At 38.2% G+C, this 17,405-nt stretch overlaps 1 protein-coding gene across 2 annotated transcripts in view; it reads left to right on the forward strand.

Annotated features, from left to right (window-relative positions):
- Positions 1-9,549, forward strand: part of LOC140511192 (sulfotransferase 1C1) — a 28,874-nt gene extending 19,325 nt beyond the window's left edge. For both annotated transcript variants that reach the window (XM_072620207.1, XM_072620208.1), the window contains exons 6-7: positions 8,761-8,941; positions 9,421-9,549. In XM_072620207.1, coding sequence (XP_072476308.1) covers positions 8,761-8,941; positions 9,421-9,533 — 294 coding nt within the window. In that variant the 3' untranslated portion in view covers positions 9,534-9,549. The remainder of the gene's footprint in view (positions 1-8,760; positions 8,942-9,420) is intronic.
- Positions 9,550-17,405: the final 7,856 nt, after the last annotated feature.

Here is a 17,405-nt window from a genome sequence, read left to right on the forward strand (position 1 = left end):
TGAATGGGAGAAATTATAAGACAAACCAAAACATGATCTTAAACATTTCTAAAGAGAGATCATATACATGTATAGTCATGCAAATACTCTTTAACACAAATATGTGCACTGCGTAATTTTTTCCTTTCTAAACTTTTGTTTAATGAACATGTTTGGGGGATCATGTATGAACTCACTTGTATGAACTTGCAACCACTTCCTGAGTGACAAATCTAGGTGGGAGGGACCTGCACCTGCCCCTTAACTATGGGCTCATCTTGAATAGAAAGAAATAAACATCAGAAAGAATTAAATACCACAACACTTCTTAGTATTGGACCCTTCTGCTCTCTTCTAATAAATGACCACTCTGATTAAACTATAAATTGGACTTTATTGCTTATGGTTTAATCAGAGTAACACCAGAAGGTTTTCCAAGACTGCACATGTCCACTTCTGTGGACTAGTGGTCCAGGTTGCTAAAATAACCCATATTTTCATATATAAATCCTTAATTATCACCCATAGAAATCCAGATCCACTTCTTTGTACCTTTCTCTGTATTCTGGTTCTTGAGTTAAAAAATCTTGATTCATTCCACATAAAGAGTCCATTGACAAATCATGTCATTTCTCAGATAAGATACACCTCCTTTTATCCAATCACTCTGTTACAGCCCTAGTTTCTACCATTATTATTTCTCACCTGGACTATTAAATAGTCTTCTAATTGATCTCTCTTCCTCAAATCTCTTCCCACACCCATTAGATTGTAAGTAGCTTGAAAGCAGGAACTTTCATTTTCTTTCTTCTTATTCCCAGTGCCTGGTACATAATATGTACTTAATAAAACAATTTTTGGCCCACTGGCTTCAATCCATCCTCCACTTAGCTACCCAAGTGATGCTCAACCCATGTCATTCCCCTACTCTTTAAATTCCATGTCTGCCTATTACCTCTAGGATTGAATATTAAGTCCTCTAATTTCCATTTAAAACCCTTCATACTCTGGTCCCTTCCTCTCTTTCCAGCCTTTTTACATGATACTCTTCTTTATTTACTCTTTGATCTAGCCACACTGGATTATTTAACAGAAGATCACATCTCTCAATCTCATGCTTTTGAAATGGCCTCCCCATGCCTGGGGGTGAAATGGCTCACCTTCCTCTCTTCTACATTCTGGCCTCTCTGGACTCATTTAAGACTTACCTTAAATCCAGCCCTCAGCAATAGATCTTTTCCATTCCTCCAGATGCTAGCGTCTGCCAGGTTATCTGAGATTACTTTCCACCTAGTCGGCATATATTTGGGATGTGACTTTTTATCTCTGTTAAAATGTACATTCCTTGTAGTTGCCCTTCTTGTATCCTCAGCAAGTAAACAGTATTGATCAAGTAATTACTCAGCACTAGACACTGTATTAAGCACTGGGGGTTTTGATGGTTGTTTGTCCTTTATTCTTGAAGAAGATGAAAATGACATCATTATGCTAGAGTCAAGTTTCAGAGTGTCCGACTGTGACTGACCAAACCAAAAGGAGCTCCAAATATTCATAGGCAGAAATAGTCCATGTCAACATTTGGGGTGAATTCTAGTATTAGTGAAATATACAGTACCTCTCTTCAAGGAGCTCAAATTTAATAAGGGATATTAAGTGTGTGTGTGTTCATCCTTCATTGCCAAAGAAGACCATGCCATCAGAGGAATGACAACATGACTTGCACTTGACTTTGTTTTGAGTAAGGCAAGTCTGTGCAGGTCACCAGCCTCACTTCTCCTCCAGAGCCATCTGAATCCAGTGATCAGATATTCATCAGGATGACTGGAGATGACCCAGGATAAGACAATTGGGGTTAAGTGACCTACCCAAGGTCACACAGCTAGGGAATGTCAAGTGTCTGAGGTGAGATTTGAACTCAGGTCCTCCTAACTTCTGCACTGGTGCTCTGTCCACTGCACCACCTAGCTGCCCCCAATTTAATAAGGGAAAACAACACATAAAAGGATGCTAAAAAAAAGCTTACTGATAGAGCAAGAGAGCCAGGAGTGGAAAGAAAGGAAGATATGATTGACCTGAGCACTTCTCTTAAAATGGAGCTTCTAAAAGGAACCAGTCAATCAGAGGAATGGGCTCCAAAGATAAAGGATGCTTCTCTTGTAAGAAGTCCAGAAGTAAAGTGATCTGCCTGGGTGTGAAGACATTTAAGGCATGGAAAAGAAAGCATGCAGAGGCTAGAGAGGAATACTTGACACAAGGCAAACATTTAAAAAACACTTATTTGGAGCTAAAGCCAAGGTGGCAAGCTAGGCAAGAAGCCTAGCATTTGGGAGTGGAATGATGTAGTAAAGATATCTGTTTAAAAATTTTTTTAAAAGCACTCAGCACAGTACCAGGCACATAATATTTGCTACAGAAATGTTTATTTTTTTCATCTGCTATTCCTTTCTTTCCTCTACAAAACTCTTCCAATCACATCTAAGAAATTTGCCAGATAAATCCTGATGGAGAAATCCAGAAAGATTCAGCAAGGCATTTGCCCAGTACAATTTGGCATAGGGAAATAGGGAGATTTTCAATGGAAATAAGGTGGGGCCAATAGCATACTGCCCCTTGGAGCACTCTACCAATTAGGGAGAGGTTATACATGAAGCAAGAGGAGGTCCCAGACCATTGCCAGAACACCACACTGTAATGGGTACAGATAAGAACTGGCAACACTGTCACCCCTTACTCAGTCCCAGCTCACAGATCCTAGAAAAGAGGACCTATCCTCAGGTGAGGCATTTCCAGGTAGGGAGAGCTTAGACTATATTCCAAGAAAAGAGGAGGTGCAGAAGCCTACAGCAGTAGTGGTATGACCCAGACACTAAGCATAGAGCCCAATCTTATTTGCAGCATGTAACCCACCCTGAAATTTAGCAAGGCAGGAATTCTAAACTAAAGGGGATTCAATAATTCTAACACTCTGACAATAAGGCTTTCCAGACATCTGAAAAGCCTTGAATCCAGTAATAGTGTGCTCATTCTCAGACGTAAACCCAGGACAAAAACCTATAGACAGAAATCACACTTTGCCCGGAATCAGACCACTTTGGGAATAATTAAAATTCAGGTCTCCAGCTTATCCCTGAGATCCTAAAATAACATTACACTCTCAAAACCTCAAGAATACAGCAATAGGACCAGCCCAGACTAGGCCTTCACATCAAGACCAAAGTAAGGAAGTGAACTGGAAGAGTGAGCAAACAAAAACAAAATTTGATGAGAATATCTGAGAGAGATGAAGCAAGAGTCTTTTTTAAGAGTTTTAAAATTTTTTTTGGAGGGAGGTTGGGTTTTCTTTTGGTTTTTTTATGTTGATTTATTTATTTTTAGCTTTCAACATTCATTTCCACAAAATTATGAGTTCCAAATTTTCTCCCCATCTCTCCTCTCCCCCACCCCAAAACATCATGCATTCTGATTACCCCTTCCCCCAATCTGCCCTCCCTTCTATCCCACCTCTCCTTTCCTTTATACTCATCTTCTCTCTTTTCTTGTAGAGCAAGATAGATTCCTCTACCCATTACCTGTAATTCTTATTTCTCACTTGTATGCAAAAACAATTCTCAATATTAGTTCCTAAAACTTTGAGTTCCAACTTGTCTCCCTTCCTCCCTCCCCACCCATCCCTGATGAGAAGGTAAGCAATTCAATATAGGCTATCTATGTATAGTATTGCAAAACACTTTCATAATAGTCATGATGTGTGAGATTAACTTACATTTCCCTCTATCCTATCCTGCCCCCCATTTATTCTATTCTCTTTTGAACTTGTCCCTTCCCAAAAGTTTTTACTTCTTACTACTCCCTCCTCTCATTTGCCCTCCCTTCTATCATTCCCTACATTCCACTTATCTCCTTCTCCCATACTTTCCTGTAGTGTAGTATAGATTATCATACCATATTGAGTGAGCGTGTTATTCCTTCTTTAAGCTGAATGTGATGAGAGTAAGCTTTGTTTTTCCCTCTTACCTCCCTGCTTTTCTCCTCAACTGAAAAAACTTTTTCTTGCCTCCTTTATGGAGATAATTTGTTCCATTCTATTTCTCCATTTATCCTCCCAATATATTCCTCTCTCACTCCTTAATTTTATTTTTTTAAATATCATCCCTTCCTATTCAACTCATCCTATATGCTCCCTGTCTGTGTATATATATATATATATATATATACATATATATATATATACATATACATACATACATACATATATATACACATATACATACACATGTGTGTATAATACCTCCATCTACACAAATACTGAGAAAAGTCTCCAGAGTTACAAATATTATCTTTCCATGTAGTAATGCAAAGAGTTCAACTTTAGAAAGTCCCTTATGATTTATCTTTCCTGTTCACCTTTTCATGCTTCTCTTCATTCTTGTGTTTGAAAGTCAAATTATCTTATCAGCTGCGGTTTTTCATCAAAAAGACTTGAAAGTCCTCTATTTCACTGAATGACCATTTTTTCCCTGAAGTATTATACTCAGTTTTGCTGGGTAGATAATTCTTGGTTTTAATCCTAATTCCTTTGACTTCTGGAATATCATATTCCAAGCCCTTCAAACCCTAAATGTAGAAGCTGCAAGAACTTGTGTTATCCTGATTGCATTTCTACAATACCAGAATTGTTTCTTTCTGGCTGCTTGCAATATTTTCTCCTTGACCTGAGAACTCTGGATTTTGGCTACAGTATTCTTAGTAATTTCTCTTGTCGGATTTCTTTTAGAAGATGATCAGTGGGTTCTTTCAATCTTTATTTTACCTCTAGTTCTACAATCTCTTGGCAATTTTACTTGATAATTTCATGAAAGATGATGTGTAGGTTCTTTTTTTTATCTTGGCTCTCAGGTAGTCCCATAATTTTTACCTTGTCTCTCCTGGATCTATTTTCCAGGTCAGTTGTTTTTCCAATGAGATATTTCACATTATCTTCAATTTTTTCATTCTTTTGGTTTTGTTTTGTAATTTCTTGGTTTCTCATAAAATCATTAGCTTCCATTTGCCCCATTCTAATTTTTAAAGAACTATTTTCTTCAGTGAACTCTTGAACCTTCTTTTCCATTTGACTAACCTTGCTTTTTAAAGCATTCTTCTCCTCATTGGCTTTTTGGACCTCTTTTACCAATTGAGTTAGTCTACTTTTAAAGGTATTATCTTCTTCAGCATTTTGGGGTCTCCTTTAGTAAGCTGTTGACTTGCTTTTCATGATTTTCTTGCATCAGTCTCGTTTCTCTTTCCCATTTTTCCTCCACCTCTATTACATGATTTTCAAAATCCTTTCTGAGCTCTTCCATGGCTTGAGACCATTGCATATTTATTTTGGTGGTTTTGAATGCAGAAGTCTTGACTTTTAGGTCTTTCTCTGAAGGTATGCATTGCTCTTTCTCATCCAAAAGGATGGAAGAAAATTCCTGTTCACCAAAAAGTAGCTTTCTATGGTCTTATTTTTTTGCCCTTTTTTGGTTATTTTCCCAGCAAGTTACTTGACTTTTCAGTCCTTTGTCAAGAATAGGGTATACTCTGGGGTCCTATAAGTTCTCAGTTTCCTACAAGGTGGCACAATCAAGGGAGAGGTGTTTACTCCTCTTCTGGCCTGCACTCTGGTCTGGGAGAAGCTACAGGCACTCTGTTCTTCCCAGGATCTGTCTGCAGGGTTGTCTCTCCAGAGCCTCCACCAGCTCCACCACACCAGCACTCTTCCTCAACCCAGGAGAGCCACTCAGGATTGAGATCCAGATCAGCTGCTCAATTCTCTCAGGGCCTAAAGGCTGAGGGCTCCAAAAAGGATGCTGCTGCTGTAGTGGCTGCTGGAGGGTCCAGACTGTGTTTTCTTCTCACCCAAGTTAAAGAGCTTTCGCACTGACCTTTGAAGTTGTCTTTGGTGTTTGTGGGTTGAGCAATCTGGGAACTGCTGCTGTTGGTGGTACCCTGAAGCCTTTTCTGGGTCGTGTCCCTACCATGCTGTGGCCCACATTGGCTGCACTCTGCTCTGTGCCAGGTGTGATAGACTTTTCCTATCAGCCTTCCAGGCTGTTTTGGGCTGGAAATCCCTTTCACTCTATTGTTTTCTGCCTTCTGCTGCTCTCGATTTTGTTTAGAGTCATTTTTTACAGGTATTTTTTGGGCTATGGTGGGGGAGCTTCTACAGGTCCATCTTTCTACTCTGCCATCTTGGTTCTGCCCCTAAAAATTTTTAGAAAGGAAATGACAGCATTTGAGGAAAATCTAGAAAAGAAATGAAAGCTATGAAAGACAGAATTGGAAACTGAGTTAATAGCTTAACACAATAGGTAAAAAAAAAAAAAAAAAAAAAAACCTTGCCTAAGCAACATATTCTGAAAATTAGAATGGACCAAATGAAGGCCAATAATTCTATGAAGTAACAAAACTATTAAAACAAAGTCAAGAGGCAGCTAGCCAGTGAAGGGATAGAGCACTGCCTGGAGTCAGGAGGATCTGAGTTAAACTCTGCCATCAGATGCTTGACATCAGTTGTGTGACTCTGAGCAAGTCACTTTACCCAAATTGCCTCACAAAACGGAAAGAGTCAAAAGACTGGAAAAGTGGAAGAATATATAAGATATTCCATAGCAAAAATCACTACCTTTGAGAACATAGTATGAAGAAAAAAATTAGGAATCATTGTACTGACTGAAAATCATGACTAAAAAAAGAGTGTAGGCATAATATTTCAAGATTCTTTTTTTTAAAACTGCCCAAATCTCTTAAAATCAGAGGGCAGGGTAGAAAGACTCTATCCATCACCTCTTGAAAGAAACCCCAAAATATCATAGCCAAAATCCATATGAGTCAGGTCAAATTAAAAACACTACAATACACTGGAAAGAAAAAATCTAAATGCCAAAGTTAGTCACATACACAATTTAGCAGCCACTTCTATAAAGGAGCAGAAAACTTGGGATAACATTTTTCATAAATCAAAAGTTATGGGCTTATATATGAAATCAACTTACCCAAGAAATATGAATATGGTACTACAGAGGGAAAAAAAATAGACCTTTAACGAAACAGAGGATATTCAAGCATTCCTGATGAAATGACCAGAGCTACAGAGAAAGTTGAAATTCAAACACAGGCATGAAGAAAAACATAAAAAGGTAAAAATGAATGATCAATCATAAAGGACTAATCAAGGTAAAACTACTTATATCCAAATGGGGGAAATGATACATGATTCCTCTTTGAATCCTTCTGTATCAGTAAGCACCCCAACATAGACAGAGGGACCTGTTACCATAGGTTGTTTGATCTGCTTTTCTAAAAAGAAAGGCAACTGTTGAGGGGTTAACAATCACTTTAATCAAGCATATGTATCATTCGCTTATTTAAGGGGGAAAAGTCAGCACCCTGAACTTCAGAGAAAATACAGAGAAATCTAAATCAGCAGACAGAATTTCCAAACTGTTTGACAGGAAACAATACAGACATCACAATGCAACAGACAGATACAACTTCCTGACCATACATACATAGTTACCAGAGAAGGAATCACCAACATCTGAGTTTTCAAAGCTAGTGGGCTTCTTAGTGCCTTCCCAGAGTCTCATCTAGAACACATAACTTCTTCCAAAGAACTAAGCCCCAAAGTTAAACCTGACCTGAGAGTATTTATATATTTTTAATAGCCAGAGGGCATCACAATCTTTGAGAACCAGTGCCTCATTAGAAAATTAACAAAAAGTGTGGGCCTTCCTACAAATCTTCCCTAATCAAACTCCCTTTAATAGGAAGGGCCATTAATGGGTGGGGAAGATCTTTGCATTAAGAAGCAAAATTATGTTAACAATAAGCAAAAATGCGTTACCAATACACCTTCTATCATCAGAGTTCACAGAATGAGTCCAATTAGACAAGGCCTATCATTGATTCTATTATGTCCTGATGATCTTAGAAAAGAATGTAAAGAGAAGGGGAGAACACACTAGTGGGGTGGGGAGGGAAAGAAAGTTTAGCAGAAATTATTGCACATGATCAGAGTGCTCAAGTAGACATCACTACAAACATAGAAGATAGGGTAGAGAGAAGTAGCTAACACTTGAATCTCACTCTCAACAAACTGGTCAGAAGAAGGAAGGACAAACAGTTAAGTACAGAAATATATTCCATTCAATGAAGACATAGGGAAAGGGGAGAGGGTACAGTTAGGGAGAGGTTAGTACTAAGCAAAATAGACTCTTAGGATGTACAAAAATATTTACAATTCTTTGGAGCTGACAAAGAATAGGGATCTGAGGGGGTACCCATAAACTAAGGAAAGTATAAAAAGTTATAGTATGTAAATGGTATGGAATATTCTTCTCCTGAACTTTTAGTGTAATTGATAGCCAGGATTGCAGAGGACTAAGGATGAAATGTGGCACCTACTTCCTGAAACAGAACTGAGGAATTCATAGAATGAGACAAAATGTTTGCACATGGCCATTATGGACATTTGTCTTGATTGACTGTAAATATTTATTTTTCTTGTGTTGTTAATTAGTGTGGGAGGGGTTGGTAAGAATGTGAATTTTGATGAATAAAAACAAAAATGTTTCCATGCTTATCAATTGACCTTGGATTGGATTAGAAGACTTCTGAGGTCCCTTCTGGCTCTAAGTCTATGATCCTGTGGTCATATTTACAGAAATGGTAGAGCTCCATGACTGTTAGAAGATCCTACATATTTATACATATATATATTTTTTTTTTCTTTACTGGCTTCTCCTCATCTAGAACCCAAAGCGGGAAATCCAGAAGATGTTAAAGTTCCTGGAGAAGGACTTATCAGAGGAAATCCTCAATAAGATTATCTATCACACCTCTTTTGATATCATGAAGGAAAATCCTATGGCAAACTATACTACCCTGCCTTCAAGCATAATGGATCACTCCATTTCCCCGTTCATGAGGAAAGGTGCATGAAGTTCATTCATTTTCCGTGAGAAGTCAAACTCCAGTGCATGCTAGCTGTAACTTGTCTAAGAATTCCCTTAACACTGAATATTGTGGAGAGCAAGCATAACATTGCAGAAAAAGCAGCAGAATTAGATCAAAAGACCAAGGGTTCCACTACCCAACTTGACCATAAGTCTTTGAGTCTCAGCTGATTCAACTATTAAAAGAAGGTGATTTTTCCTAACCCTCCTATATCACAAGATTGTTGTGAAGATGAAATAAGAGAAGATAGGTGAAAAGCAGTTTGTGAACTGTAAAATTCAATACAAATCTAAGCTATTATTGAAACTCATATGTACATTCAAGTTAATGACATTCCTAGATATTCCTTGAAAAGCAAAATTTCTCTCTCCCATTCATTAAATAACTTCATAAACTTATGCCTATTTAAAAAATTCTATATCATTAGCTTAATAATGTGATTTTGCTCTGTTTCAGGAATGCCAGGGGACTGGAAGAACCATTTTACTGTTGCCCAGAATGAGAAATTTGATGAAGACTACAAGAAGAAAATGGCAGGAACCACTTTGACTTTTCGTACAGAGATCTAAGGGAGGAAATGATAGAAACTTGCCTAAAATTTTCCTTAGAATTTTTTCCCCATTAAACCTAATGGCCACACGTACATCAAACCATAAATGTCTTTTCCTTTCTTGCTCTAGTCTCTTGTCAATTAATCAATCAGGCTTTATTAAGCACTTACTACACTTTAAGCTCTAAGCTAGACACTGCCAAGACAAAGACAAAAAGGAAACAATCCTGTTTCAGTGAGTTTCTATAATCTAGAAAGAGGGAATTACTATATCTAGGAATGTAGACATAAATGTGTATATATAAGAATATGTATGCTTATATCTATATATGCATGAATACAGATATATCAATAGCATATTGCACACATATTCATGGCTATATACATGTGTACATGTGCATATACACACATAGAGAGTTTTATTGCAAATTTTAACCTCAGTAGCTTAAAACTTCACTAAAACTTTTAGAATAACTTGTCTACAAATAGAAATACACAAAGAAAAATATTTCAAATATAAGTGTGTGTGTACACATGTGTATGTACATACATATTATACATAGATACACCTGTGTGTGTGTGTGTGTGTGTGTGTGTGTGTGTGTGTGTATGTCAGCTAGGTGGTGCAGTGGATAGAGTACTGGGCCTAAAATCAGGAAGACTCATCTTCCTTAGTTCAAATCTGACCTCAGACACTTGGTAACGGAGTGACCCAGGGCAAGTCACTCATGCTTGTTTGCCTCAGTTTCCTCATCTATAAAATGAGCTTTGCCAAGAAAATCCAAAATGAGATCACAAAGAGTCAGACACAAATGAGACGAAAACAACTAAACAAGAACAATAAATGTGTGTGAATGTGTATTCATAGTCAACCAATATTTTTAAGCACCTCTCAGATACTATTCTTAGTGCTAGCGATATAAAGAAAAGCAAAAAATAAAAAATAAACCAGCCCCTAGTTTCAAAAAGCTGTATCACCAAGGCAATATTCACAGCTCTGATGGTGATTATGAATATGCCAGCATAGTTCTGTATCACAAAGTATAACAGACTCTCCATATAGAAGGGAGAAGAAAAACATTTATTCAGGCACCAGAAACCAAATTCCAACATTCGAAAACCAAATCCGTGACAGTAACGAAGAACTAGATACACATTAGTCCTGCAGGGGACAAAGTCATTCTCAAGCCTTCCTCCCTCTGCCCATTGCAGGTCTTCCCAAAAAACAAACACTCACAAGACTAACAGTGGCTATCTGTGACCTCTCTCCTCCACCCTAACTGCTCTCACCAACTTCCTCCGGTTCTGCTCTACTCTTCCTGTTCCACTCATTCAGCGAGTTCCTCATACCACATGTGACTCAGGCTTCCATGTGACTTAAGCAGGCCACATGGGCCTATTAATGGATAGGAAAGATCTTCCCATTAAGAAGCAAAATTACATTAACAACAAGCAAAAATGCATTATCAATATATTTGGCCCTAAGATCTTTTGTATTCAATACATGGGTCAGTGAGGCAACTGGTATGAACAGAACTGTAAGAGGAACAACAGAAAATAAGCAAACTAAAGAAGCCTTAGGGTAGGGCTTGAATACAAGCACTCCATCACTCCCCCCTCAAACAAAAGGGGATTAAAATTTGGGGGTAAGAGGAAGGTCTCTTCTTCTAAAGCTACTTCCTGTTCATATTGGATGTAGGTTTGTCCCTACTCTACCCCAAGAGGTCTGATTTGAGAGGTCAGTTCTTTAACTGGCATCTGGAGTTTGGTCAACACGAGGTCCAGGGGTGACACATCACAGTTATGGACAGAGGTGACGTTGGTTTAATTGATTGCTTAATCAGGCATCTGCAGGTGGAGGGTACTAAGCCTGCAGGAAACAAATCTAGCAGACATGGTTAACAAACAAAAAGCCAAATAGAAACAAGGAGACAATAACCAGAAACAGGGTAGATATGGGATCAGCTGTGCTTCTAGAGTTCACGAACTCACTATCATAGCCTCATTCACAGTAGAATATATGAGTTTGGTAATTCGGTAATCATCTTCTCCTGAATAAACAACAGTTATGGTATTATATTTCCTCTTGCTATAATTTCCCCAGTCTTTGGAACATTGTCTGGCTTCTGTTTTACCCAGACTTTAGTTCCCATTTTTTTCCATCAGTAGAACCCAACTCTTTCAGTTTCTCTGTTCATTATTTTGGAAGGAAGGTCAGTTTTCACAAGGGGTATTGTTTCACAAGGAATAATAATCACTTGAACTATTCTATCATTTTTACAAAACTGTATGAGTTCACCTAAATTTTGGAATGTCACAATAATTTCTCCTTCATAATTAGAATCTATCACTTCAGCCAATACATGTATTGTTCAAGCTGCTAATCCTGATTTAGGTAATATCCATCCAAAACGATTTTTAGGGATTCTCATACATACTCTAAAAGAGATTTTTCTTACTTCTTTTCTATCCAACCAAAAGTCCTCCAAACAATATAAATCATATTCCGCCAAACCAAGTGTCCCTGGATACAGTGCTTTGCCATCTGACCTCACAGTTCAATATTCAGTATTTGGGATTTTATGTGTTTGTTCCTCAGATTTGAGGTTATTCTGGCTAGAGGTATACTTCCTCCCAGTTGTCTATATTTCAACTTATATAAAGCAGTGAACAAATTATCTTTCCAATGTTGATAAGAATCATTAGAACTTAACATTCTTAACTGATCTTTCAGTAATCCATTCAATTAACTCATACATTTATGGATAATATGGAATATATAACCATTATTTATTATTTAATACACAAATATCTCTTCATTAAATTACCTTTGAAATGTGACCTATTGTCATTTTGAACTTGCATTGGGGTTCAATAAGATAGACTTATGATATCTAGAGTTTTACAAGTGTTTTGCTGGGTCTCATTCTTATAGAGACAATGCACTAGTACACCTGCTTAGGTATCAACACAAGTACATATGAATTTGTACCCTTTATCTTGAGGTAGGGATCCAATATAATCTATTTGCCAGATGTGGACTGGTACGTTTCTCCTTGTTTTCTCTCCAGTTACTACCCAAGGAACAATTCATTCCTTTTCCAATTGACATATATATTATTCCTCTGCAACTTGTTTTAACAATGAATGAGAGGTACTAAGTATATGGCCTTCTCACTAGTATGTGGCCTGGACGCCTAAACAGCCAACCATTTGACGGACCTATTTTGTTAGTACCAAATCATTGGTTTGTCAGATTAGGGACAATATGTTGAATACCAATCTTTGTTAGCCAGTCAGCGTGTGCATTGTACTCACTTCTGTCATGGTGAGAGCCACATGAAAATCAACATGAAAAAACTGACAAATTAATAATCCTATATATCTTCCCACAATTCTATGCTCCAAACTTGTTTGCCATGAATTTCGCAATTTTGATTTTTTCACATGGGCATTCGTATAGCTAACCCATTACCTCCTGCCTATGAATCAGTGAATATATGACACTGTCCTCCTTTTTCTGTTTTGATAACTTGAAGTACTGCCATAAAGTCAGTATATTGTCTACTTCCACCTATTCCAGTACTTTCCAAAGTCAACCTAGTACATGAGTTACAGGCTACCACTTTCCAATGTCTTCTGTGGCACAAATATTTTGCTATCCAATCAGTAAACCATGTATATCTCTTTTGTTCTTCAGTTAATCCATCATATCCCACATTCCATTTTACCAAGGACTGTACCAATGGCTGCTTTGGTTCAGGGAGTGAATCATTTTCCTTAGTACCTATGCTTGCTATAGATTCACATAAAGCAGAAATTCCATGTTTACTTATCTTAGGTCTATTTGGAATATACCATTTTCATTTAATTATGCTAGCCTCTTGTGCATGTCCAATTCTGTGAGAAGCTGAGGTACTCATTACCCAGGTTCTAGTCAGGTTCTAGGCTTTAATATTACCACATGGCCCAGAATCAGCTGTTCAGTCTCTACCAAAGCCCAATCTGCAGCTAAGAACTGCTTTTGAAAAGGGGTATATTGAATTCCAGATGAAGGGAGTTTCCTAGATCAAAATTCTAAGTGTACATTTCAGCTTTACTCTTTTTGCCATAAACTCCAGTTTGCAAATTCATCTTATACAATCACTTGGAATTCCACCAGATCATTTTGCATAGGCCATAAATCTATGGTCAACTGTATAGTGGCCTTTGCTTCTTCGAAAGCTTTACTCTGCTCAAGTCCCCAGTCAAATTCATATTATTTCCTAGTAACTTTATAAAAGAGATTCAAAATTTGTCCTAGATGTAGTATGTGATGTCACCAAGATCCAAATAATCCTATAAACTTTTGGACCTCTTTCTTATTGGTGGGGATAGAAAAATCCTGAATCTTTTGTTGAGTTTGTGGGAAAGTCTCTCACATACTCTTATTCCATTGCATATCCCAAAAATTACTGTTTGAGCTGGCCCTTGAATCTTTGCAGAGTTAATTTTCTACCCTTTGCTTTTCATATGCTCAATTTAAAGCATCTAACTCTTTTCCACATCTTTTACATTTTTCCCCCTGTATCATATTATCACCTATGTGGGGGGTAACCTGTACACCAGGTAGCTCTAATTCATGTAAATGTTCAGCCACAATCCTATGAGAAGTCATATTGCAATGCAGATATTCTTGTGGCAAGTGTGTAAAAATATATTGTCAGCCCTGTCAAGTGAAAGCAAATTGGTCCCATTTTTACAGTCTATTGGGATAGTAGAGAAAGCCTTGGCTAACTCAATAACTGAATATCAAGTCTCATCATATTTCTGGATCCTTTCTATTAAGGTTAATGGTGTCTGGAACAATAGCATAGAGGGAAGGGGTCACCTTATTCAAATGTCTATAATCCACTGTCATCCTCCATGTCCCAAATGACCTTTGTACTGACCAGACAGGATTCTTCCATCAAGTGGTTGTAGGGACTAACACTCCTGCTCAACATATTCCTTTATAGTATTGGTAATTTCAACTTGCCCACTTGGCACATCATATTGCTATAAAGTAATTACTTTAGAAGGTTCAGGTAAAGTGATCGGGTCCATTTTCATTTTATCCACTAAAACTGCATTAATTCCTATCTTCCTTACTGCAAATTGGTATCTCCCCTCATGTAAATTTAAAGTCATACTTTTCAATATGTTTCCGATAAAGTATTCAGGAATGGTTACAATTACCATGACATATTATTTTCTAGGTAATTATCCAATTTTCATCATTAGTTTGACTTGTCTGGGTGATATTTCATCCCCTCCCAGTCCTGTTATGGTAATAGCAGTTTCGTGTTTAAACTTATCAGAGTTTCCATATATAAAGGAGACCTTCACCCCAGTATCTATTGATGCCATAGTTACAGTATTTGATCCGTTTTTCCAATATATGCTCAAATTGATATGGGGTCTCTGATCCCATCTGTGTATTTCTTTAATCTGAATTGGGGCTTGCCAAGTTCCCATTCTCCCTGAAGGTGTGACAAACATGGAAATAAGAGTTCAGAAAGATCTGTAGGGACAGTTCTTTCTTCTCTATTCCATCTAGTATCAAGACCCTTTTCTTGGTACATTTTGTATAGCTCATTGATTGGAATACCATCTGTGCTTCCAGAATGTACCCTTGCTCTTAATAGAGGAGTACACAATTATTCTTTGTCAATCTATTCTGACTTTGAATCTGTTGGCTATTTATTCTTCTCTCTTGAGGAAATTTATCTTTTCCCCTGTCCCCTGAGTCACTTAACCATGAAATCTTGTATAGCAGTATCCTCTTTCCCCAATTAGTAGAGACACAACTAATGGCTTGTAAAAAGGAGGAGTCATTATCACTATTATATTACTATGGGAAAAGGCTAAGAGAGTATCACAGTATGCATTTCTGATCATCATGGCAGTCTTCATTACCTCCTTGTTTAACTTTCTTATACAGTTCTTAACTTAATACCAGGGTCTATCTCTGTTTGGCCTAATGACCGTGGGCTACCCGAGTCTGCTTACCTTTTGCAGGTCTTTGGTGATCAGCTGGATAAACGTATTGAGAGAAAAGACTTTCCAGAGTCAAACAAGGTGGTAGGCTTTATTCAGAGTCTTAGTTACGTATCCATATGCAGGGTGAGTTCTTCCCCAGGAGAAAGGGACCCCCCTCCCCCCAAGGAGCAAGGATCATACAGCAAGAGGACGGGAGCAGAAGAGGGGAGGGACCCTCTTCCCTCCAAGGACCCCGCAGCAAAAGAGGGCTGTCTCAGGCCTTCCTGTCCCTTCTTAAGCTCTCCCAGCCACATAGTTTGCACGTGAATACTGTGAGTGCTCTCAGCCCCTAGCTAATTAGCAACAGGTGTGCTCAGACTGCAGACCAATCTCAAGGGTTGGATGCTCTCCCCAGCAAGTTTCCACTGAGAAGAGGTGGAAATACAAGATAGCTCATGTTTCACTCCTCAATTCCCAGCTGTTCCCTGGGGGGTCTAGTGAGAGCTCTGAGGTTTAGAAGCCCTCACTTTTACTTGCCCGAAAGCATTCATGTGAAAACTGAGCTTACACCCCAACACATCTCTTCTAGGCTGGAGTCAGTAGGATACTACTTACTGCATCCTTTTGCACCAAAGTTTAAAGATTAGTTGTATTGTAATCTCTAAAGGCTTGCAGTATAAAAGGATTCTGACTAATACCTAAGAATTTCAAGCAATCCATGCCTTCTATACTCAACTGGCCCCTTCATTACTGATTCTCATCATCCAGAGTATTAAAGATTCTCCCATCCTTTGGGTGAAACAGTTCCATATATCTGTGACCTTCTGCTGAGTAAAATCCTCAATTATCTCTCTAAACACTGTGTTACCCCCTAGTTCTACTGTTTCCTCCTTAGTATTGGGCACGGTTCTGCCTGAGAAGCTTCTCTCTGTAACATTGCTTCATTTTCCAACTCTGACTTTGTTACATTTTCCTCCCACACACTCTCCTTGCAGTTGTCACTGTGGCAAGTAGACTGGGTCTGTCCAAAAGTTGTATGTGCACTTCTCTTGACAGATTTTCTCTTCTTCTGAGATAGATGAACAATTTTTCCTTCTAAAGCCTGAGACCCTCTAGTTTGCTCTTTCAAAGGAGAGCCCAAAAACTGAGAATTCCTGTGCAAACCAGCTAACTCTTTTTCCATCTGATTTTTTCCTTCAGAAGCTCGTCTCCGTTTGTACAGGTATTAATAAAATGCAGCCTCTCCTACAGACTCTTGCTAGTTCTTTCTCTGGTTTTATTGATGTTCCTTGCAAACATCTTTCCAAATCTATAAATTATCCCAACTGTAACCTTGGTTCCTAGTTTTCATAGGATTCAGTGCTTTTGGCCCCTTCCCTTTCTAGGGAGTAATAAGGTAAATCCTTCCATACTGGGATATCTGATTCTTTCTGCAAAGTCTTTCTGCCTCCAAATAGAGATTTTATACCTTGCGATCCTGTTCGTGACATCACATGTATCACCAAGGCAACATTTACAGCTCTGATGATGACTATCCCTTCTCCAGAGTGTTTACTTCTAATTACCCCCTCTTCCCATTTGCCCTCCCTTCCATCATCCCCTTAACCCCCACTTATCTCTTCCCCCCTATTCAGTTCAATTTTAATAAATCCCTTATGATTTCTCTTTTCTATTTACCTTTTCATGTTTCTCTTGATTTTTGTGGTCTTTCCTTCAACAGTGCTTGAAAGTCCTGTATTTCATTTTTTCCACTGAAGTGTCATAGATAGTTTTTCTGGGTAGGTGATTCTTGGTTTTAGTCCTAGTACCTCTGACCCCTGGAATATCATATTCCAAGTCCTCTGATACCTTAGTGTAGAAGCCGCTAGATCTTGTTTTATTCTGATCATGT

The sequence above is a fragment of the Notamacropus eugenii genome, chromosome 6 (genome assembly GCF_028372415.1).
Source record: "Notamacropus eugenii isolate mMacEug1 chromosome 6, mMacEug1.pri_v2, whole genome shotgun sequence".
Classification (NCBI taxonomy): Eukaryota; Metazoa; Chordata; class Mammalia; order Diprotodontia; family Macropodidae; genus Notamacropus; species Notamacropus eugenii.